This window comes from Orcinus orca, chromosome 1 (assembly GCF_937001465.1).
Source record: "Orcinus orca chromosome 1, mOrcOrc1.1, whole genome shotgun sequence".
Lineage (NCBI taxonomy): Eukaryota > Metazoa > Chordata > Mammalia > Artiodactyla > Delphinidae > Orcinus > Orcinus orca.
Genome location: NC_064559.1, coordinates 104,651,570 through 104,676,314, shown reverse-complemented (window position 1 = coordinate 104,676,314; position 24,745 = coordinate 104,651,570). Strand labels below are relative to the sequence as shown.

At 37.6% G+C, this 24,745-nt stretch overlaps 1 protein-coding gene across 5 annotated transcripts in view; it reads left to right on the top strand.

The window, feature by feature from the left end:
* The window catches only part of VPS45 (vacuolar protein sorting 45 homolog), a 79,355-nt gene that overhangs the window by 44,154 nt on the left and 10,456 nt on the right, over positions 1-24,745 (top strand). For 2 of the 5 annotated variants that reach the window (XM_033415589.2, XM_004285132.3), the window contains one exon: positions 23,307-23,947. The exons of 2 other annotated variants lie outside the window; for them this stretch is intronic. In XM_033415589.2, the coding sequence (XP_033271480.1) occupies positions 23,307-23,394 (88 nt within the window). In that variant the 3' untranslated portion in view covers positions 23,395-23,947. Of the gene's footprint in view, positions 1-619; positions 8,974-23,306; positions 23,948-24,745 lie in introns of those variants that run through there. One more of the 5 variants, XM_033415588.2, reaches the window with a different exon arrangement.

Here is a 24,745-nt window from a genome sequence, read left to right as displayed (position 1 = left end):
ATAATTAAGGATATTGACTATTTTCTAATATATTTGCAAAATATATTTTCCTCTATTTGATATTTTTGTTTTATATTATTCACAGTGTTTTGTTGTATAAAAACTTTTTTTTTTTTTAGTTAAAGTAGTCAAAGTTACCAGTGATTTCTGCCTTTGATGTCATGCTTAGAAAGTTCTTTCCCAGTCAAGATTATATAAATACTAACCTCTATTTTTTCCATTATTTTTAGGACTTGTATTTAAAGTTATATATTTATAATCTATCAAAATTTTATTTTGGTGTAAACTGTGCAGTAGTTTCCTTTTATAAACTTTACAGAAATATTACATGTACATACTTCATTACATACAGAAAAGTATACAAATGATAAGCAATGAAATAGCACAAAGTGATTACATCTATGTAACCACCACACAGATCAAATAATAGAATGTACCAGTATCTCTAGAAGCCTCCCTTATTCCTCATGTCCCCTCCTTTGCACAACTCCACACAAAATAGTAACTATTATGACTTCTGTTATTATATATTAGTTTTACCTGTCTGTAAAAGATAATTGTTGAATGAATGAAGAAACAGTGGTTAAAATTAATCTATTTCTGCCTTTCTCACAAACAGATCCTTAGAAGAATCTCTAATCACCTTACTCCCAACTTACAAGCTATCATTGTCCAGCATATTGGTTCTACTTTGTTTTTATAATCCCCAAGTGAATCATTATTATTTTCAATAGTCAATATTTGTTTAGATTTACCTACATATTTGCCTCTCCCCCCTCTTCATCCTGGCCCTTCTTTCTGATCCAGTATTCTTCTTACTAAAGAACCTCTTTTAGTACTTCTTTCAGGTTCTGGTCAACTTGACGTTTTTGTCTAAAAATATCTTAGTTTAGCTAAGTTTAGAATTTCAGGTTGATATTGATAGTTTTTTTCAGCACTTAGAAATCAGAAGACAGTGGAATACTGGTACTTCCCTGGCAGTCCAGTGGTTAAGACTCCATGCTTCCACTGCAAGGGGGCGTGGATTCGATCCCTGGGGAGCTAAGATCCCGAATGCCAGTACCGTGTGGCCCCGCCCCCCAAAAAAGAAGACAAGCAACTATTTTCAATTGTTGCTTCTTAGTAGACTTCTTAAGAAGTCTTCTCTCGGTACAATTGTTTTTCATCTGTAGGCAATATTTTCTTCTCTGGCTCTTTTTATCTTTTTGTCTTTGGTATTCTTGTTTCAGTATTATGTATCTAAATATGGATTTATTTTTATTTATGTTACTTAGTATGAAAATACATGTTTGGCATAATTTCTGGAAATTTTCCAGTCGTTATTTCTTTGAATATTGCATTTTTTCCCCAATTATTCTGTTCTCTCCTTCTGGAACTCCTGGGAGATATATGTTAGGCATTTATCTATTTTCATGTCTCTTAACCTCTTATTTATATTATCCACCTGTTATCTCTCTGTGCTGCCTTCTGTGTACTTTTTTTCACATTAGTATTTCAGTTCAGTAATTCTCTCTTCAGCTATGTATAATCTGTGTTTAATTTGTACATTCAGTTTTTAATTTCAAAGGTAATATTTGTATGCCTGTAATTTCTATTTGCTTCTTTTTCAAACTTGCCTGATTTTTCATTAATTTCTTCTTCTCATGTTTTCAAATCCTTTTCAAATTTTTCTTTAACCACATTAATTCTATAATCTGAAGTACTTGGAGGTCTAATTCTGCTGTTGTGTCTGCTGACATTAGCTCCTGATGGCTCATTTCTGCATGTAATTTTGTATTACGAGTTATCTTAAAGAAGACTCACAGGACTCATTCGGAGCCTAAGTTGAAGATATATCTCTTCTGTGTAGTTTGTCTTTCATTTAGGCCACGTACCCAAAGAGTATTATCAGTTCAGAACTTTTTTTAATGTTAATTTCTGTACTAAAGGGTTCCTGAACCATGCAGAGCTTTATACTGGTTTATTTTCAAGTTTCCTTGTGATCTTCCTGTGCAGATAGAAGATTTTTGTTTTTCTATTCTCTCTTTTCAGTGAGGGCCTCTACATTATGCGAGAGTCTTAATTCTAATTCCCTTTCTTACTGAGGCCTAAGCCCTGTCTCCTGACCCTCTGCAGCTGTTAAAATACAGTGCCCTTGTTTATGAACATTGGCATATTATGAACATTGGCATATATCTATTGGGTAGTTAAAAGCATTGGTTTATACTTACCAACCTAAATTTTGGTTCCCTTTTTGTGATGACTCTTGGAGATTTCCCTTAATTTCTTAAGAGGTTAAACTATTCATTTAAAAGTATGTATGTCATTTTTTATCCAGCATTTCTATGTGTTTTATTTAATTTCGCCTTATCTAGTTGGCCTTGATTTCAGAAATCGAAGTGTAAGTGTGGTTATGATCTTGGAAAAGTTTAAAATGGTAGTGACATTATGCGAAGTTTACTCTAATTTGAAAACTCTTAGGTAGTATTTGGAAGCTTAACCGTGCATCCTAAAATGTCAGACTGAGGATTTTGTACCTAATTCAGTAGTCTGTGGGGGTACCATTGAATAATTTTGAGCACAGAGTGACACAATACTATCGCTACTATTTTATGCAAGTTCCTCCCTTTGTTCCTGCTGCTGCTAATAAAAATAATCATAATAGGGCTTCCCTGGTGGCGCAGTGGTTGAGAGTCCGCCTGCCGATTCAGGGGACACGGGTTCGTGCCCCGGTCCAGGGAGATCCCACATGCCGCAGAGCGGCTGGGCCCATGAGCCATAGCCGCTGAGCCTGTGCGTCCGGAGCCTGTGCTCTGCAATGGGAGAGGCCACAACAGTGAGAGGCCCGCGTACCGCAAAAAAAATAAATAAATAATAATAAAAATAAATATTTATTGAGTATCTACTATGTGCTAGGAACTTTACTAAGTACTTTACATATATTAAGTCATTTAATCCTCATAAGGTATGTACTATTATCTCCACTCTGTATATGGAAACTGAGGCAGAGAGATTAAATAACTTGCCCAAGTAAACATGGCTAGAGCCAAGACTCAAAGCCAGAGTCCATGCTTTTAATCACTGTGCATTTCCTTCATAAGTATTACTTGAATGCCTGACACTGTATTGTTCTCTAAATAATATTTAATAATTTAGTGTTCAAAATGTTTTATTACTAGATAGCCATAATGGATTTTATTTTCTTAATCTAAATGAGTTCTCTCATGAATGTATATATAATTATCTGCTTTTAAATAGACTTTAATATCAGAATTCAGAAAGACTAATTGACTTTTAAATGATCTTTCTGAGAGTTAATATTTCCCATTGAGTATTTGTAGCCCCATGGCCCATACTTAAGAACTATAGCATTTTCTCTTTAACTTGAAACATTAGACGTTTAAAACTAAACATCTGTATCTCAATTTTGAAAATACTTTGGATTTAGATGGAAAGATAGATTGGCAAAGATTTTTATATATTTCTTTGTAATTTAGTCATATTACATAGAAATAAAAATGCATATATTTTCAGATGTGTTTGGCTAATTAATAGTACTGTGAATAAAACTGCATTTTACTATTAAAAATAGGGGAGGAACCTAAACATCTAGGTTTTTCCTTAAATTAGTGTCCCAGGTCCTGAGAAAATAATCTTTAATATAAAATTAAGAAAGGCAGGGAAAAAAAAAAGTAAGGCAGCTTTGTAAAAGCTTTATACTAGATTCTCCCAGCTAGCCAGCTCAGTATTTCTTTGTCTGACTTAACAATATGCTAAGCAGTACACTAAATTACATTTGAGCAGATATCCTTAAGCAATAGAAGGGTCAATAAAATCTTGAATGGGATTGTTCAGTGGTCCCCGATCAATGAAATTTTTAGGAAGAGGGTGTTGCTATGGTAATTAACAACCTGGAAAAAATTTAATGTTTGCAATACATAAATGTTCCAAAATCTGGTTTTTTTAATTTACTTTCATAAATATATAGCCTCCAGCAATAAGTAAATAGTGAAATTTTTCACTATCAGTAAGAAGATAGTGCAATTTGTATTTCAGAGTCCAGTTATTGTAAAGGCTTAAGTAATTGAAAGCAACAGTTTCAGCTTTTAGAGGAAAGGCTCAATTTTCATGATGAATGTGGATTACCTTGGGTATTACTAGACTGTTAAGTAATTAAGAGTTCACAACTCTTAATACATATTGAAATCCCAGACTCTCAGTAAATGGGAAGGTTAATATTTTTTAAAACTCAGTTTTATACCTGGATATGGTAGGGCTGCTGTGAGCAGCAATAAAATATGGGGGGAGAAGTTGAACAATTTGTTTCTGTGAATTGTTAGGGTTTAATTTTTGTGGGAGTCTGTGCAATTTCCTATGTAATACATGGATTATTTCTTAAAAGTCCAAAGGAATAAGTGACAAAGACACAGCCTTAACCTCAAAACTCTACCGTGCAGAAGTATTATTTTGAGAGACTATGGCAACCAGGAAACAGAGTATACTTTTAGATGTGCCATAATAAGTGCCCTCTTTTTAAGCTTTTCTTTTTTTTTTTTAATTTATTTTATTTATTTATTTTTGGCTGCGTTGGGTCTTCGCTGCTGTGCGTGGGCTTTCTCTAGTTGCAGCGAGTGGGGGCTACTCTTTGTTGCAGTGCGCAGGCTTCTCGTTGCGGTGTCTTCTCTTGTTGCAGAGCACAGTCTCTAGGCACGCGGGCTTCAGTAGTTGTGGCATGCAGGTTCAGTCGTTGTGGCTCATGGGCTTAGTTGCTCCATGTCATATGGGATCTTCCTGGACCAGGGCTCGAAGCTGTGTCCCCTGCATTGGCAGGTGGATTCTTAACCACTGCACCACTAGGGAAGCTCCGTGCCCTCTTTTTATACTTGGAATTATGTAAAATATGATATGCCCCACAAAGATCTGGATTGGTGAGCATTGTAATAAGCAGAAAAGAAATCATATCTTGGGAATTCCCTGGCGGTCCAGTGGTTAGGACTCCGCGCTTTCACTGCCATGGCCCGGATTCAGTCCCTGGTTGGGGAACTAAGATCCCACAAGCCCTGCGGTGCAACTGAAAAAAAAAAAAAGAAAAAAGAAATCATATCTTGTAGCTCAGAGTGTTATATGCTGATATAGAAGCTACTATCCTTGCAGAGTGGGAAATGCCAATTGCAAGATATTTCTGTGATACAGGTCACTTGATTTCCCTGATGTATTAAATAAAATCTGAGATTATGACAGATTTATTTTGAAGTCAGATCCCAGCACTACCACTTACTAGTTTATGATTTGGAGCAAGATACTTAATGTAATAGGTAGATGGGTCAAAACTCGTCTCTTGCATCCTAGAAAATCACATGAACCTCACATGTAGCAATTTGAACAGCCTTCATCCTGGGATACCTTCTGTTTCTAAAATACATTGAGATTGCCTTCACTGTGAATTGAAACAAAATCTTAGTTTTAAACAAAACCAAAAAATAAAAAGCAATTCCTGGGCTTCCCCGGTGGCAGTGGTTGAGAGTCCGCCTGCCGATGCAGGGGACACGGGTTCATGCCCCGGTCCGGGAAGATCCCACATGCCGCGAAGCGGCTGGGCCCGTGAGCCATGGCCGCTGAGCCTGCGGGACCGGAGCCTGTGCTCCGCAATGGGAGAGGCCACAACAGTGAGAGGCCCACGTATCGTAAAAAAAAAAAAAAGCAATTCTTTCCTTCCCTCCCTGACATATTTCCAGAAATGAAAGTAACTTTTGGTGAGAGAATAGGGCCTGTGTATAAGTAAGCTAAGTTTTAAGCCAGAAGGTACCTGCAGATAAATGTCACTTAGAGGGGTTTTTTTGATTATAAAATATCTGCTTTATTTTTAAGAATAAAGGACTATTATTCCATGTTAAATGTGGTTGCCATTCTCTGTGAAAGCATTGAAAATTCTAACATTTTTTATTTAAGTTTTTTGTTCTACTTAAAATGTCCCTTAGATTTTAAAAGGAAATAAATATACATTAGTTGAATCTGAAATTCAACTTGCCATTTAGAGTTCTAATTTCAGCTGCTCTCTCTTAAGTACCTTATTTCTTTAAAATAGTTCTTTTGTGACAATATTATTCAGTGCTTCAAGCACTGATGACAGTGAAACAGAGTTCTACAGGCCTTTTGTAGTTATATGAGTTGTTTCTATAGGACCTGCTCTGATGATGTGTAATTGTAATTATCTTTGTTTAGCTTTAAACACTATTTAAAATAGATGGTGTGTGTTTGCTGCTAAGACACCAAGGAACTTTGCAGAAACTAATTATCTCCTTAGCAACATTCTTAATAAAACTGCCTTCTGAATGAAGAGAGGTAGTCAATATTTTCTTCTCTCTCCGTAGCCATATGAAGTTTAATATGAATTTTGTATTGCTTCCCTTCTCCTTTTATACATAATGAAATCAAAGAAATAGAAGATAGTAACTGATAACAGGGACCTCTATACAGGCATAATTTTCATGCCTTTTTCAAAGCAGAGAACCTGCCCTGAAAAAGGATCTAGGTAAATAGATTCAGCAGTGACCTGAACACATGCAAGTGCTTGCCTTAAGCAGTTAGTCTGTTATGTCTCTGGGGTCCATGCAAGTTTGCAGTGTGCAGACTGTCATCTCCTGTGTCAGTATTTGCACATCTTACGGATATACTTCCCCCTGGCCCTTACTACTTCCCTCTTCATTTGCCTCATTAGTCATACTGGCCTAATAGATCCTCAGTTAGCGGGGAATAAGTCAAATTTCAACTTCTGAGATTATATATGACATGGGTTGTTCTACTCACCACAAATACTTTCACCAAAGTCTTTGTGAAACAGTCAGAAGTAATATTGCCCTAGTTATGAGTTCTAGAATAGATAAACATTTATTGAACAAATGAGAAGAGCATAGTCAATAGTTCATTCACTCTTTCAGCAAATATTTACTGAATATTGGAATACCTCTGTGAATAAAAGCAAAGATCCTAATCCTCAAGAAGCTTACATTTTAATGCAGAGAGAGACAGAAATAAACAATAACTTAATAAATAAGTATATTTTATAGTAAATCAGAAGATGATAAATTCTATGGGGGAAAAAAGCAGAGCAAGGTGAACAGAAATCAGTAATGCATAGAGGCAGTAGGGTTCGGTCACACTGCTCAGTATGGTATCGGGAAAGGCCTCATTAAGAAGAGATTTGAGCAAAGACTTGGAGGAGTTGAGGGAATGAGCCAAAAACAGATGCGGGGAAGAGAATCTCAGGCACAGCAACGCTGTGTCCTAAGGCAGGATCATGCAGTGTATTCAAGGAGACTGAAGAGTCTGGGGTTGCAGTCAGGGAAGTATCAGGCACCTGATCGTGGACGGCCTTGTAGACTCTTTTGAGGACTGGTTTTCACTATGAGTTAGAGAGCATTGTAGGACATTGGGTTTTTTTTAACAGCTTTATTGAAGTAAAATTCATATACCATACAATTCACCCCTTTAAAGTATACAATTCATTGGTTTTTGGTATATTCACAGATATGTGCAACTACCGCCACAGTCAATTTTAGAACATTTTCATCACCTCAGAAAGAGTCCCCCAGCCTTAAGGAACCACTAATCTACTTTCTGTCTCTATAGATTTCCCTGTTCTGGACATTTCATATAAATGGAATCATACAATATATAGTCTTTTGTGAGTGGCTTCTTTTACTTAGTATAATGTTTTCAAGGTTCATCCATGTCGTAGCCTAGATCAATACTTCTTTCCTTTCTACGGATGAATAATATTTCATTGTGTGAAATGAAATACCATATTTTGTTTATCCATATGTCAGTGATGGACATTTGAGTCATTTCCACCTTTTGGCTATTATGAATAATGCTGCTATATACATTTGTGTACAAGTTTTTGTGTGTATTGTAGAGTTTTGAGTAGAACCATGACATCTGACTTATATTTTAGCAGGATCACCCTGGCGATCAAGTTAATATGAATTGAGAAGTATTATTTATCTTAAAATATTCAGAATGAATATGGGTTATTATAAAAATGCAAGTTTCCTAGACATATATAAATGAACTATACCCATTATGCATTCATCTACTGAGTCATTATTCTTGTTGTGTTTCTGAAGCACATGATCGTACCTTGCAAATAAATGAGCACCTTGGTTTGGGTTTTGAGCTGGCTTTTGCCTTATCTCTTCACAAGTCAATCAGTGTTAAAGAGTTCTGGTCCTTGCTGGCAGCAGTTGACATGTTAGGTTAGCTGTGTGAGCTGAGAGGCCAAGAACCAGATCAGTACGGATGGAATTGTTCTCCCAATAGAAGAAATCCCTCTGTCTTCTCAGAAACAGGATAGAAGTGGAGTAGAAAAGGGAGGTGAGGTGAATGTATTAGTAGTGCTGCCAACATTACCTGAGCCCTGCCTGAACTGTGGATGAAGAGAGCTCTTTAGTCTTCCCCAGTGCTGTCAGTCAGTTCAGTACTTTCTTAAGACTTTTGACAAGGAGGAAAAGTAAACCTAGATCAACAATCCTCTTACTGCCAGATTCCCTTTCAAACCAATAATAATGACTACACATAGTAGGTTCTCTATAACAGTTCTGGATTCAAATAAACCCTCATTAACAAGCCTGCACAATAATTAATGGTCTCATTCTTCAGTTATTTTCTCTCTAACTAGCAAAGACAGATGAAGAAAAATAGGCTCCCCCCACCCCCGCAAGTAATTCATGCTCATTGTAATAAAAAAAATTAAATATAAAAGTCAAAATCATTCATACTACCACACAACTCAGAGCTAACCACTGTTAATATTTTGGTATATTTTCTCCTAGTGTTTTTTTCTTTACCTGAAGGTTTTTGAGTTTTGTGTGTGTTATGTTTGTTTTTGATGTAATAAGGATCACATTACATTGTCTATAAAGTTTTGTACTTGCTTTGCCCACTTTTAATTATACTGAGAACATTTTACCATGTTATTAAAATTACTTAAAATGATCCTAATGGCTCTATAGTTTCAATTTTAAGGACGTATCTCTGTTTAACCATTACCATTTGACATTTAGATTGTTTACAATTTTTTGCTTGATATAAATACTGCAGTAACCATCTTGTATATTGATAAACCCTTGTCCTATCTCTGAATATTTCCTCAAGATAAATGTACAGTGAGGCAGTCTCAAATATTGCTAGTAGAAGCGTAAATCCATAACTTTTCTGGAAAGCAGTTTGATATTATATATTCAAGGGCATGGGGCTGACTTCATGGCTCTTGTTGTTATTGAGGGTTTTTTTTAGTTTCTTGATTTTTTTAGAAGCCCTAACTCAGGTGTTGGAAGTGTTCTATATCTTGATCAAGAAGATGGTTACATGACTGTATACATTTGTTAGAATCATCAAATGATATCCTTAAAAGTGGAACATTTTATTGCCTATGAATTATATCTCAATTAAAAAATTAAAATTTTAAAAAACAAAGCACTGTAGTACCAAACTGACATTTTTTCCTTGATATGGTTAGAAAGATAGATAAAAAGAAATAGTTTTCTTACTATGTATTTCAGTGTTATTTAGTGACATGCCCTAGAACCACCAGATATTAGCTGGTGTTATGAGCACATGATTTGAAAAACACTGATCCATAGCAACTCCTAAGAGGGGATTATGATGACACTAAGAAGTAAAATTTATTTAGCATATACTATGTGTTAGACACTGTTTTAATACTTTATACCCGTGCTATCCAAAATGTAGCCACTAGCCTTTGTAACTATTGAACACTTGAAATGTGGCTAGTCTAGTTTGAGGTGTGCCCCAAGTATAAAATACATATTGGATTTCAAAGACTTAGTACACAAAACGTGTAAAATATCTCAATAATTTTTTAAGTTGATAATGTTTTAGATATATGGATTAAGTCAAATATGCTATTAAAATTGACGTTACTTATTTCTTTTTACCTTTTTAATGTGCTTACTAGAACATTTAAAATTACATAGCCACTCACATTTGTGACTTGCTTTGCATTTCTATTGGATAGTGCTGCTTTATTCATTAAATTTTTATTTAATTCTCATAACAACCCAGTGAGTAGGTATTTTTATTATTATCATCAACCTTATTTTTCAGATGAGACTTAGAGTAGTTAAGTACTTTGTCCAAAGTCATAGAGCTAGTAAGTGGCAAAGCTGGAATTGAACTCAGTTTGTTTCCAATCTGGGCACTCAGTTGAAATAATATTTTAGGAAGATTTATCTAGCTATAATTTTTTTTTTGCGGTACGCGGGCCTCTCACTGTTGTGGCCTCTCCCGTTGCAGAGCACAGGTTCTGGACGCGCAGGCTCAGCGGCCATGGCTCACGGACCCAGCCGCTCCGCGGCATGTGTGATCTTCCCAGACCGGGGCACGAACCCGCGTCCCCTGCATCGGGAGGCGGACTCTCAACCACTGCGCCACCAGGGAAGCCCTAGCTATAATTTTTTTAAATCCCTTACTTATAAATGTCACAAGATAGCAAAATATGTTTTTATCAAATGGAAAATATGTGAAGCTTTCTGCCTACTAAAAAATATTGTAAACCAAAGCAGAGAAAAAACAGTATAAAAGTAAGGAATCATTTAGTTTTGTTTAAAGATTTCTGTCATCCAGAGATAATTAAGAATGAGATTTAAGACAGTGTTGCCCTTTGGATAAAAATGACTAACTTGATTAACTAGTGGCAGCTGTTAGTTTCATTACTACCCGAGATGATGCCTGAGCTTTGGTAATAATATAATTCTGACAAAGTCAGGACATCAGTGTTTTTTTTGTAGAGAGTACAGTTTAGAGCTTAGAAAACAGCATTTTGAATTTCTGTAGATAGATTTGAAGCTGGGAGGATGCCGATTCATATTATCAACAGGTTCTTTATAGATTTCTACCTAAACAAGTAACACTAGAGACTTGGACCTTCTCCTATAACCACGAGTTGGTTTGATCTCTGAATTATTTACTGAAAAATTAGGATCCTGTGACAGAATTTACATTTCAAAGGAAGAGGAATTCAGAGGACACTTCTTCACTTGTAGGTATTTCAGAATCAGTTTTGAAACTGTTGGAACCATCACCATCTACCATCTCTTGGTAGAGATTTTTGGGAGAGTTTACTTTTCTCCTGTAACCAAAGTGTTAAAACACCATTGCCAAGAGCTGTGATGGAGTGTATCACCTGTCACTGACAAGCATTTATTGAGCACTGTTATGTGTAAAGTACTGTGCAAGGTGTTAGAAAGATGAAGACATATTCTATGTCGTTAAAGATCTCAGTGTCTAATGGAAAAATAGGCATATAAATGAATAACTGTAACAAGATGCTCTTTTAAAAAACTAAATTTAACCCAAGATTCAAATCTGTGTCCCCTGATTCCAATTTATTTGTACATTGAAACATATTTTTTAATTAAAAATAGCGTTTTGTTACAAAATCAATACGTACTCCTTATAGGAAAAAAGTTTAATACAGTTAAGCAAAAATAAGATAATAAAAATATTCATACTACCACCATCACACCATTGGAAATATCAACCATCTTGATGTATGCCCTTTTAGGTTTTTTCCTATTAATGTATACACATGTATGTTTAAATAAAGTGGAATATACTATACGTGTACTTTCAATGAAAATACTTATATATGTCATTTTTAATAACTGAATAGCATTCTATTGTCCAATTGTGCCACAACTTATTTAACCAATCCTCAGTTTTTTGTTCACTCAGCAAGTACTTACTGAGCACCTATGTATTCCAAGAGCTATCTTGAGACTAGATATATGGCAGTGAACAAAACAAATATTTTTTGATATTCATTGTTTATATTTTTTTTACTCTTATAAACAGTGCTATAACAAACATGATTTTATATACATCTTTACACACTTGTCCATTTGTTCACTTGGGATAATAGTAATTGGGCATGTACTATATGCCAGACAATCTTCTGACTTCATTTCATATATTATCTCATTTAATCTTCATGATCCGAAAGGTAATATTCTTGTGGTTCCAATTTTCAAGTGAAGAAACTGAAACATTAAGTGAAGACAATTAAGTAGTTTGCCTTAGGTCATAGAGCAAGGAAGTGCAAAGCTAGAATTCAGGTTCAGATTTTTGGGATCCTAGATTCAATGCACTACTAGCAATGTTGAGATGAAATTACTGCATCAGAGAATATTAACATTTTTAAGATGCCTAAATACTAATTTCCTAGCCAGAAAAATTTTACGTTTATAGCTTCACACCATGCCCTTCCAACCCTGAAGTTAACTGCTCCTGATTCTTAAAAATAAACAAATTTTAAAAAATCATCAATTTGGGACTTCCCTGGTGGTGCAGCGGTTAAGAATCTGCCTGCCAATGCTGGGGACACAGGTTTGAGCCCTGGTCCAGGAAGATCCCACATGCCACAGAGCAACTAAGCCCGGAGCAACTAAGCCCGAGCACCACAACCACTGAGCCTGTGCTCTAGAGCCTGTGAGCCACAACTACAGAAGCCCACGCACCTAGAGCCCGTGCTCTGCAATGAGAGAAGCCACCGCAATGAGAAGCCTGCGCACTGCAACGAAGAGTGGCCCCTAGTCGCCACAACTAGAGAAAGCCTGCACGCAACAACAAACGCAGCCAAAAAATAAATAAAACTAATAATTTTTTAAAAATAGATTAAAGAAAAGAAAAAATCATCAATTTGTATGGAGAAAATTAGTTAAAAATATTTTACTTCAACTCAAAAGAAAGAAGAAAGAAGCAGATGAATAATGCAAAGCTAAAAGAAGAGACCAATAAATGAAAAAGTCAGAAATAGAGACAGATTCAGAGAGGTATGTACTGTCTGGTTTCAAAGCAGCCTCCAGTTCCAGATTCCAGCCCCTTATGAGGCACTGATCTTACACTGGTTCAGTGATAGACCCCCACCCCCATGTCGTTGAGTACACTTTTTTTCTTTTGCTTAAGCTAGTTTGAATGGGTTTCTGTCTCTTGCAGCCAGAAGGTTGCAGTTTAGGAAAATTATATTATCTTTTACAAGTTTATAGGATGTGCCTTTTTGTGTGGTATGTAAGACCCTATCCAGTGTTTGCATATTTGTTTCAGGATTTGATGGGTTAGACAATAAAAAACTTTAAATGAAAGGAAAAGCTCAAAAATGCTAATCCTGTGTAGTGACACACGAGAGACTCATTTACTTCTTTATTTCCTATGTTATCTACATTTTAATGTTTTTTAATGATGAGGAAGATGTTGTACAAATTTTTAAAGGTCAGTTGATGTCCCTTGGGATTATTAAGTAGTAAAGTATGTAGTTGATTATCCTCTACACACTCCTGCAAAACTGTATTACCTTCCCCAATTGAATGATGCGTCCTTTAGGACATAAGTTCTTTCACTAGGATTATCATTAGAACTTCTGGGCTTGAATGAGACCTGTTATTTATAAATCACCTTATTGTACTCTTTGGTCTAAGAGGCAGTGTAGCACAGCAATTAAGAGCAAGGCCTCTAGTGACAGACTGACTACCTTTTTTAAATCCTAGTTTTGCCATATGTCCACTTGTATGACCTTAGGCAAATTATCTAACTTTTTTGGGCCTCAGTTTTCTCAACTGTAAAATGGAGGTAATAATAGCTCCTTATATCACTGTTATGATGATTGGGTGATATATATAAAATATTAGAGGAGAATCTGGCGCAGGGTAAGCGCTGACTTAATATGTGTTGCTTGCTGCTGCTGTTGTTATTACTATTACATTTGGGGAAAATAAAGTAAAAAAGACTTTGGGGGCTTCCCTGGTGGCGCAGTGGTTGAGAGTCCGCCTGCCGATGCAGGGGACACGGGTCCGTGCCCTGGTCCGGGAAGATCCCACACGCCGCGGAGCGGCTGGGCCCGTGAGCCATGGCCACTGAGCCAGCGCGTCCGGAGCCTGTGCTCCGCAACGGGAGAGGCCACAACAGTGAGAGGCCCGCGTACTGCAAAAAAAAAAAAAAAAAAAAAAGACTTTGGATACTCATTGTCACCACCTCTATTGTCACCCATACTTCCAAATCACTTGTTTTGAAAACTACTTTAACGTAATTCGAGAGCAGAATTATATTATCATGCCAGGTAGGAATATACTGGGGCAGTGGTAAAATTTACTCTGACGGTAGTCCAATTGCCAGGTGACTTTTGTGGTCTTTGGAGAAAAAGCTTTAGTAACTTGGTTTCCATTTGTGCTCACACAAATTTCCCCTTTGAAGCCTCCAGACTCAGTACCTCTATAATTAATAGACTTGCACAGAGTCTTCAACATCCATGTTTGCTACAGATAGGTAATTTGGAGCTTTGTTTCCTGTTGGGTTTGGGGGGGTTGTTTGTTTGTTTGTTTGTTTTGGTATGGCGGTCACCATTCTACTCCTCTAGTTGTGGTTGCTCTGACAAATGGACGTGGTCTTGAATGTTCCCAGTGGTGAGAAAGTACATCTGTAGCTCTCTTCATTCTCAGATGATAACCTTTCGTATCTTTACGTAACTGATACGACAGGCAGTTCAGTCTTTGAGGAGTCCATCTCTTGCCCTGTGGACTATGAGGATAGTCTTTTCTCCTCGCGTGATACTCCAGTGAATGACACAGGCACAGTGCTGGATACATGCAGAATCCCATTGGTTGCTTTTTTGTTCTGTATCTTCACAGGGGGAGAGGAAGTAGGACCAAGGGCTCCTATTTATTTGTTTTGCTTTGCTTTGCTTTTTGTTTTTTCATAAATCAGGTGTCCAGTACTAAGGTGGGAACTGGGAAGGAGTAGCTACAGTTTTTAATAGGCAGTTACACTGTTTGTAAGAAGGTATCATAGGGTAAAGTAACCTCAATGGAATTGGTTATAATCAAGGAAATATTTTATATCTTAATTCAGTGTTTCCCAAGGTCTGTTCTATAGAAAATTTGTTTGGGGAGATATCGATAGATATTCCATTTAAAAAGATTCTTAGCCAGCTAAGTTTGGAAAAATCACTGTATCCTCCTGGAAAGGAGAGATAGTCACATTAGCATGCTAAAGATTGTGAGAAACTTCAGAGTATAGAAACCCTATAGATATAACTTTTTTTCTTAATTCTATCTTAATATAATGTTTTTATTAAAGAGTATGTGTAAATATAAGTTAAAAAATATAATGAATACTCTTGGATCCTTCACCTAAGGACTAGAAAATTGCCAATAACATGGATCTATCTGTGTGATCTGCTGAAATTACATCCTTTATCTCCCTACGACAAGTAAGCACTATCCTAAATTTTGTGTTTAATTCCCTTGCTTTGATGGGGAGAGTTGTATTTTTATCACTAATTCTAAACAACGCATTGTTTAGTTTTACTTATTTTTGAGCTTAATAAAAAAATTGTATCATACTTTTTCACTCAACATGCTTCTAAGATTCATCTGTATTGTTCCATGTAACCTTGTTCATTCCTTTGTCAGTGCTGTGTACCATTCCACTGTGTGAACATACCACAGCTTGCTTCTCCATTCACCTGTCCACAGATATTTGAGTTGTTGGTTTTTTGTTTTGTTTTGTTTACTATTGCTATTACTATTGCTTCAGTCAGAGAGCAGCAAGAAAAAAATGTGAGCCAAGGATATTGACAGAATGTTATGATTATACTGTTTGGGAGCAAGAGGGAAGATATTTATTAAGTAGCTGCTTTATATAAAGTACACTTCCAAAGCAGGGCCTAAAATACAAAGAAAATAAGATGTCCCTATCTTTGATGATCTTATGTCCAGATAGGGGACTTAAACAAATCTGTATTTCTCAAATTAGGATATGATTAGTACCAGAGACACACAAAGGCACCAAATAAACATGACACATCTTTTGGAGTGTCTGTTTTCTTAGAATTGCCGGGGAGAGGGGATGTTCAGGGGTAGAATTAAATAATTTAACTGGAATTTAATTTAAATTCCTTGTCAAAAATATGTTTATGTTGAAATTTAAAAGGTCCTTTTATGAAAAATAACAAAATTGTTATGTATTTTTAAAACAAAATACCAGACCTCAAAGAAAGATGTAAGCTGGTAAACCAATTTGGACTGTACCCTCAGGACTAATAGATTCATTGTCTTCTGTTGTTAGGGGTTCTTAGGAACAGAAATTTGAGAAGTGTTAATGTATGTAAGTTAAATAAAATGCATCCAAAATAGATATAATTAACTCTGGCAGAGTAATCAGGAAATGCTTCACAGTGGAGAGAGCATTTGTGCTAGACCTTAAAGAGTAAGTTGGATTTCCATAGGAAGAAAGAGCATTCAGGACTGAGAAAACAGCATAATTGAGGACAGGAGGTGGTGGGGAAAGGTACAGCCCATTTGAGAAATAATGAGTTCTTTCTGGGTAAAGTATATACAACCAGTGAGGAGCAAGATGATGTGTGTGTGTGAGATTCCTAATATTTTCTGACATAAATGTTGAAAGCCAGACTTTTTCCTTACTCCTGACAAAATTGCTGTTGAATATTTAGCAAAAGTATAGCATGATAGGTGACATTTAAGCTGAGGTCTTAACTTCTTTAAAAAATATGAATCTGATTCATGTATTCCTTCAGCAAATACTTAATTCAACATCTACTTTATACTAAGGATACACACATCAAGAAGATATTACTCGAGGTGTACATTAACTGGTAAGAGAAGTCATTAGAAGAGAACTTGCACAGCTCCCACTACTGCTGCTATCCTCTGCCTTCACATCACAGTGGAGAATGCTCCTGGCTAAGCCCAGCCTTCCTACTGGGGCACCAGATTGCATCCCCTCACCTACCCCAGGGCATCACTCCAAACCTGCTCCTCTCTCAATCCTGAATGGGTTTTTCCCACTCTATTGGATCATTCACAGAAGCATAGAAACATGCTAGGATTTTTCCCCATCTTTAAAAACCTTCTATTAACCTCCTATCTCTTTCCACATTCTATACTATTTCTCTGTTCTCTTTTATAGCAAAATTCTTCAAGAGTTGTTTTTACTCACTGCCTCTGATTCCTCTCCTTATATATTCTCTTAAACCTCCACCTTCTTTTAAACCTTACCTCTTCTCTTAAGCCACTCCATTCAGGCTTTCATGCCCATCAATCCCCACAATTGCTTCTGTTGTGGTTCCAGGGATCTCCACATGGCTAAAGTCAGAGTCACCTTTTAGTACTCATTTTACTTGCAGCAGCATTTGACACAGTTGATCAGTTCCTTCATTTTGAAAGACTTTTGTCACTTAGCTTCCCGAGACTGTACTCGCCTAGTCCTCCTCCCTCACTTGCCATTCCTTCTCTGTCTCTTTTGTTCATTTCTCCTGTTTTTGGAATCCCTGGAACTCTGTCCTTGGACTACCTCTCTTCTTGTCTGCACTTCACTCCCATGTAGCCTCGTGGCTTTAAATTTTATCGTCTAATGACTCCCAGATTTACATCTCTAGTCTAGAGTTTTTCAACTTCAGCACTGTTAGTATTTGAGGACAGACAGTTCTTTGTTGTGGGGAACTGTCCTGTGCATTATAGGATGGTCAGCAACATCCCTGGCCTCTACACACCAGATGCCAGTAGCACCCCAGCAGTTATGGCAACCAAAAATGTTTCCAGACATTGCCAGATGTCCTCTGGGCATAAAATCACACCCTTCCCCACTGAGAACCTCTATTTTTAGTCTGAGCTTCTCCCCCAGACTCCAGATTTATATATCTAACTATTTGACACTTCCACTTGAATGTCTAATAAACATCCATATTTTACAATGATCAAACCAAGCTTCTGATATTTCTTCTTAAATATAATACCCCTCAGACTTATCCATTCTTCTTATTTCTTAGGCCAAAAACCTTGTTGTCTTCATGACTCCCCTCTTTCTCTCACCTACATCCTGATTTACCAGTAAATCTTGTGATCCTTCCCTTCAAAGTGTGTCCAGAATCTGATGCCCCCTCACCACTACCAACCTGGTTCATGCCACCATCACTTCCCATCGGGATCATTACAACTGCCTTACCCTTAACCCCTATAGTCTGTTCTCAATACAGCAGTAGAGCGATCCTGAGAAAATACGTAATTCAGGGCATGTCACATCTCTGCACAAAACCCTCCAGATATTTCCCATCTTACTTAAAGTAAAAATCAAAATCCTTACAATCCTTACCAGGCCTTACATGATCTCATCTTCACACTCCCCTCCATCCCCTTCCCTTAATCTCTCTAATCTCATCTCTTACTACCCAACTTCACTCCAGCCACACCAGCCTCCTTCCTGTTCCCTGAACATACCAGGCCTTGGACCCCTTGTGCTTGCTCCTCTCCCAGATATGTCTTCCATTGCCTTATTCAAGTCTTGGCTCAAGTGTCAGTTTCTCAGTGAGGTCTTCCTTGACCACTAGATTTAAAATCTCACACCACCACTATCACCTCCAAGTCTCCTTCAAACCTGCTTTATTTTTCTCCATAGCATTTTCTTCATCTAACATACTAGAGAGAGTTCTCTTGAATAAGAGAACAAGATTGTCTGGGTTTGCATCCCAACCTGGTCACTTTCAAGATATAAGACTTGATTCCTGTGCCTCAATTTCTTTGTAAAATAGGATAGTTTCTATCTCATTACAATAGTACCTCGCATATAGTAAGTGATATGTTTTCACCATTATTATTATATTTTACTTATCAATTTTGCTTATCTTCCCTCCTTCCCCAGTGGAATATAAATTCCATGAGAGCAGAATTTTTTTACTTCACTTACTGCTATATTCACAGCTTCTGGAACAGTGCCTGGCACATAGGTGCTTAATAAATGTCTGTTGATCAAATTGTTATCTCTAGAGAGACTAATGGGGAGAAGAAGAGTCATGGAAGACTTGAGCTTTATGTATACTATTTAAAACTTTTACAAAAGGAATGTATTCATGTATTACTTGTACCCTCAAAAAACTCATAGGCTTACATGGAAAATAGACATGTAAACAAATAAATTCCTAGAGGAATATTGTGAGAGCGAGTTGGGTTTTAAAAGATGCATCGTTCCACTAGATAAAATGCGAGAGGGATGAGACAGCTTTCTAGACAGAGGGAATAGTGTATGCAAAAAGCAAAGAGGTATAAAACACAGCGGTAGCTCTGACAACTGTAATCAGTATTCTGAGGTATTAAAAGTTCCGTCTTGGTGAATGGATAAAGAAGATGTGGCCCATATATACGATGGAATATCACTCAGCCATAAAAAGAAGCGAAATTGAGTTATCTGTAGTGAGGTGGATGGACCTAGAGTCTGTCATACAGAGTGAAGTCAGTCAGAAAGAGAAACACAAACACCGTATGCTGACACATATATATGGAATCTAAAAAAAAAAAAAAAGCTTCCGATGAACCTAGAGGCAGGACAGGAATAAAGACACAGATGTAAAGAATGGACTTGAGGACACGGGGAGGGGGAAGGGTAAGCTGGGACGAAGTGAGAGAGTAACACTGACATATATACACTACCAAATGTAAAATAGGCAGCTAGTGGGAAGATACTGCATAGCACAGGGAGATCAGCTCGGTGCTTTGTGACCACCTAGAGGGGTGGGATAGGGAGGGTGGGAGGGAGACGCAAGAGGGAGGGGATATGGGGATATATGTATACATACAGCTGATTCACTTTGTTATACAGCAGAAACTAACACAACATTGTAAAGCAATTATACTCCAATAAAGATGTTAAAAAAAGAAAAAGTTCCATCTTGGGACTTCCCTGGTGGTCCAGTAGTAAAGAATCTGCCTTACAATGCAGGGGACATGGGTTCCATCCCTGGTCAGGGAACCAAGATCCCACATGCTGCAGGGCAACTAAGCCCACGCACCACAACTACTGAGCTCACATGCCCCAGCTAGAGCCTGCGTGCTCTGGAGCCCGTGGGCCACAACTAGAGAAGAGAAAACCTGCACACCACAACTAGAGAGAAGCCCACGCACCGCAACAAAAGATCCCGTGTGCTGCAACAAAAGATCCCGTGTGCCGCAACTAAGACCCGACAAGGCCAAAAATAAAATAAATAATAATAAGTCTTAAAAAAAAAATAAAAGTTCCATCTTATCCCTCTCTCTCACTAATTCCTATGTTCCAGCTAAGTATTTGGCTATAATTAGAAGCTTATTACTCCATTAAGGCAAATGTCTCAGGTTTTTTTCTCATTATTTTCCTGTAAGTCTTTTTCTATTTTCCTGCCCCCCAGAATGTCCATTCATTTTTTTCATCATACCACTCTTCAGATTTGATTCTAAATTCCCGCAATGTCTTTGTTATAATAAGAAACTCACATGTAATTTCTATCTGTGGAGTATAGTAAAAAAAAGAGGAGAGAGATAGATAGATAGATAGAGTTTTGTTATAATATGTAGCTTTGTTTAGGAACACAGTTGTTCAGCTCAATTATTTTAGTAATTAAAATTTAAAATCCTATAAATGTTAGTGTCTAGTCCCTTACCAAAGACTTAAAAGTGAAGACACTTCTTTTTCAATGTGTGATGCAAGACTTTTTGAGGTTGACTTTTTAAAATCAGGGATTTTTTCTGCCCACCTTCCTTCTCTACATAGAGCTGGGAAAGCACCCTTGATGACAGCACAAACCAAGGCAAGCAATAGTGCTAATCCACTAGATCATCACTGTTTATACCATCTCTCATGTTGCATTGTGATTGTGTATGTCTCTGAGAGCCCCTTAAAGTTAGGAGTCATAACAAGTGTTCATATGAACACCTAGTTCAGTGCCTACCGCATAATGGATGCTCAGTAAATACTGGTTAAATTTAATTGAACTGAGCTGAATTGAATTGGATTATAGTACCACAGGGGAAGGGGATTTTTGAGTTTGCTTTTTAAGTAAGACTGATTTAAAACAAATCTAGAAAAGAAAAATCATTCTTTTTTGTTGTTTTTAAACATAGTCTAAAGTTTGGGGTACAGATACCAATATGTTCATCACCTATAATTTTTAAAGCATTCTGCAATGACTCATCAGAGTCCCCAAATAGATACTTTTTAAAAAGCCACAATGGCCCTGGGGGACAAAATTAGACCTGGCAAATATAGTGTTTTCTCTTTGCAGTCAAGAATGTGGGGTCTTGGGCTTCCCTGGTGGCGCCGTGGTTAAGAATCTGCCTGCCATTGCAGGGGACACGGGTTCAAGCCCTGGTCCAGGAAGATCCCACATGCTGCGGAACAGCTAAGCCCGTGCGCCACAACTACTGAGCCTGCGCTCTAGAGCCCACCAGCCACAACTACTGAAGCCTGTGCGCCTAGAGCCCATGCTCCGCAACAAGGAAGCCACCCCAGTGAGAAGCCCACACACTGCAACAAAGAGTAGCCCTGCTCACTGCAACTAGAGAAAGCCTGTGCACAGCAACGAAGACCCAACACAGCCAAAAATAATAAATAAATAAATAAAATTATTTTTTTAAAAAAAGAATAGATACCTAAAATTAAAAAAAAAAAAGAATGTGGGGTCTTGTTGATACACAGAGGAGGATCTTTAAGTATAATTTCAGGAAAGTTACTCCTTTCCTTTGCACATGTAGGAGTCTCATGTGAAGCAAAGATCACCTCATAAATTCCTATAGGGTTTCCCAGCATATTTGTTTCATTCTTACTAAAAGTCCCTAATGAATAACTTCTGTGTTATCTTTCAAAAAAGAAAGGCAATGCTGCCTCATTTCCTGACACTTGTTTTCTGGCCTCAAAGTGTCTCCTGTCCAACTGGCCAAAGAGCCAGGCTAGACAGAGGTGCCAGGCTAGACAGAGGTGCCAGTATTAACAGAGGTGTTCAGTAGAGGAATAGATGAATTTAGCTTCTGCTCCTTTCCCTCTACTTCACTATTTTCTTCTTTCGCAAAGGAGTTTGGAATTTAAATTTTCTAAGCCTAGAATCTTCCAGGTCTAAGACTGCACAGCTGTGGTAATAATAAGGTACCTGGTCATTTCTCCAACCCTCAATCTGCTATAGATCTGTATCCTGAGAACGAGTCCAGCATACTTATAAGTAATACCCCCAAAACTGTGTTATAGAGAAGGCTTTCTTGCCAATGGGTAGCTATTTTAATTACTTCATTTATTCCGTATACCTTTATTGGGTACCTACTAGGTGTCAGCCTCTGTGGTAAACCCTGGAGAGCCAAGATGAGTAAGTGTTAGTCCCACCCTAAATAACTCACAGTCTGTTTTGGCATCAATAATGTATAGAGTACCTAATTAATAATAATATGGTGCTAAAATAGCACTAGGACAAAGTGATAATAATGATGGGGGTGATTAGTTCAGCATGGAGGAGAGTTTGGGAAAGCTTCACAGAAAAGGTGGCTTTTAATCCTCAGCCTTAAAGGATAAAAGGGATTTCATCAGACAAATGTCCTCTATCATTTCAGACATAGGACATAATAAGAGCAAAAGCATAAAGGTATGGAAGCGCAGGACATGTTTAGGGAACAGTGAGTGGTTGGGCATGGAAGGCACATAGGCTGCATGGTTGGTGGGAGATAGAACCAGACAAGTGAGAGTATTGTGTGGTACTGAAGGGCACAGATTCTAGAGCTGGGTTTGAATCCCAGCTAAGACCCTAACTAGCTTTTGTGATCTTAGCAAGTCACTTAACTTCTCTATAGCTTGGTTTCTTCATTCTTTAAATGAGGATAATAGCATATATACATATACTACGTTTATATGTATACACACACACAGCTCAAACCAGTTCTCAGAACAAAAATACAAGTATTATTAGGAGGCCACATTATGAAGGGCCTTGAATTTTAATCTGTATTATTCTGTAAGCAAAAGAAAGGTTTTAAAGCAGAAGAGGGGAGAGTATGCAACAGGATATAATCTGTATCTTAGAAAGTTGGTGCCACTTTGGAGAGTAGACTGGATAAAGAAAAGACTAGAGGCACAATACAAGTTCTGAGGCAGTTTCAAGAGTTTAGATAAGAGGTGCTGATAGAACATGGTTCTGAGTTGATAGTAGCCTTGCCCTTAAAACTTCTGGGTTCCTGACTAGAAATTTCAAACTTGAAATATTAGTCTTAACAGATCTCACAAGTTTAACGCTAAAAGACACAGTGAGAACCCTGGGGACACGCACAAAGGGGTTCTCCTTCTAGTCTGGATGTTTTAGTGCTCAACTGATGCTTCTATTCTGCACCCAAATATCAGACCAGTGCTTCTTCCATTCATGATAACCTTTCATCTAGTTAAATGTCATGAGCAAGACATTCTGTTTTGGAGATGCTTTTTTTTTTTTTCCCTTGAGTAACCTCAAGTCTACTGGTCAGTTTCCTAGAGGAAGTTCTGGCTTCTGGACTGCACAGCCGAAGCAAGGACAGCTCTCAAGTTACATCAAGGTTAGCAAGCAGAAGATGAAATGGTGATGGAGAGGTGAGAAGAATGGTGCAACTTCCCCTCTTGCCTCGCTGCAGGCTTTCTCCACTGACCAGAGGGGTGTTGGAGAAGAGCCTTGGGCTTTGTGCTTCTTGTTATAACCCATCTCCAGGTAGCCTGCTGATTCCTGAACTGTTGGCACAGACACCAAGACTCCAGTGGTGAGTTGAGAATAAGTCTGAGCCCATTCCAACACACTTCTCTCATGTTTTCTTTATCAAATAACTAAATGTATTCCTTGTATTTGATAGCACAATCACTTCAGTTTCTGGCAAATTTTGTTGGGATCTTACTTGAGAAAAGGGTTATCAGAGCTTAAAGGAGTTTTAAAAAGTAAAAATTAGATGCACATACTGTAGACTCTTCTCTTGACCCCTTTTATTTTTCATTAACCACATTCCTGAACAACTCATTTCTGAAAACCCATCATATTTCTGTAAGAACCATCCAAAAATTGTCCCTAAATTGCAATTTTCTGTGGTACTGAGAAACCATGTATGACTACAATAAAAATCCATTTTGTGAAAAGATACAAGTGATTTGTTTTTGTTTCTTTGGGGTTAATAACTATTTATGGGAATTTATGTGATGAGGCATGAGCTGGCTTTACACAAAACTTAGAGAAGGCATTGCCTCTACCCAAAGGATATTTAAAGTCTGTCAAGACAAATAATAAATTCTGGTGTCAATGGGACTTCCCTAGTGGCACAGTGGTTAAGAATCCACCTGCCGATGCAGGGGACTCTTGTTCAATCCCTGGGCTGGGAAGATCCCACATGCCGCAGAGCAACTAAGCCCGTGCGCAACAACTACTGAGCCTGTGCTCTAGAGCCCACATGCCACAACTACTGAAGCCCATGCATCTAGAGGCCGTGCTCTGCAACAAGAGAAGCCACTGCAATGAGAAGCCCACACACTGCAACGAAGAGTCGCCCCCGCTCGCTGCAACTGGAGAAAGCCCCCGTGCAGCAACTAAGACCTAATGCAGCCATAAATAAATAAATTTATTTATTTGTTTGTTTATTTATTTATTTATTTTAAATGACTCATTTAAAAAGGAGTCGTCATTTGTTTTTTTCAATCTTTTGGCCGCACCACGCGGCATGTGGGATCTTAGTTCCCTGACCAGGGCCCCCTGCAGTGGAAGCGTGGACTCTTAACCACTGGTGTCAATTTCACTTCTCTTGAAAGCAGTGGAAACTGATAATGTCATTAATACCAGGAAATTATCCTGTGCTCAAATCATATCACAGTCCCTCTTTGGTGCTTTGTAATAAATTTTTTAGACCTTTTATGTTGATTAACATTCTCTAGCATCAGATAGCCTAGGCTC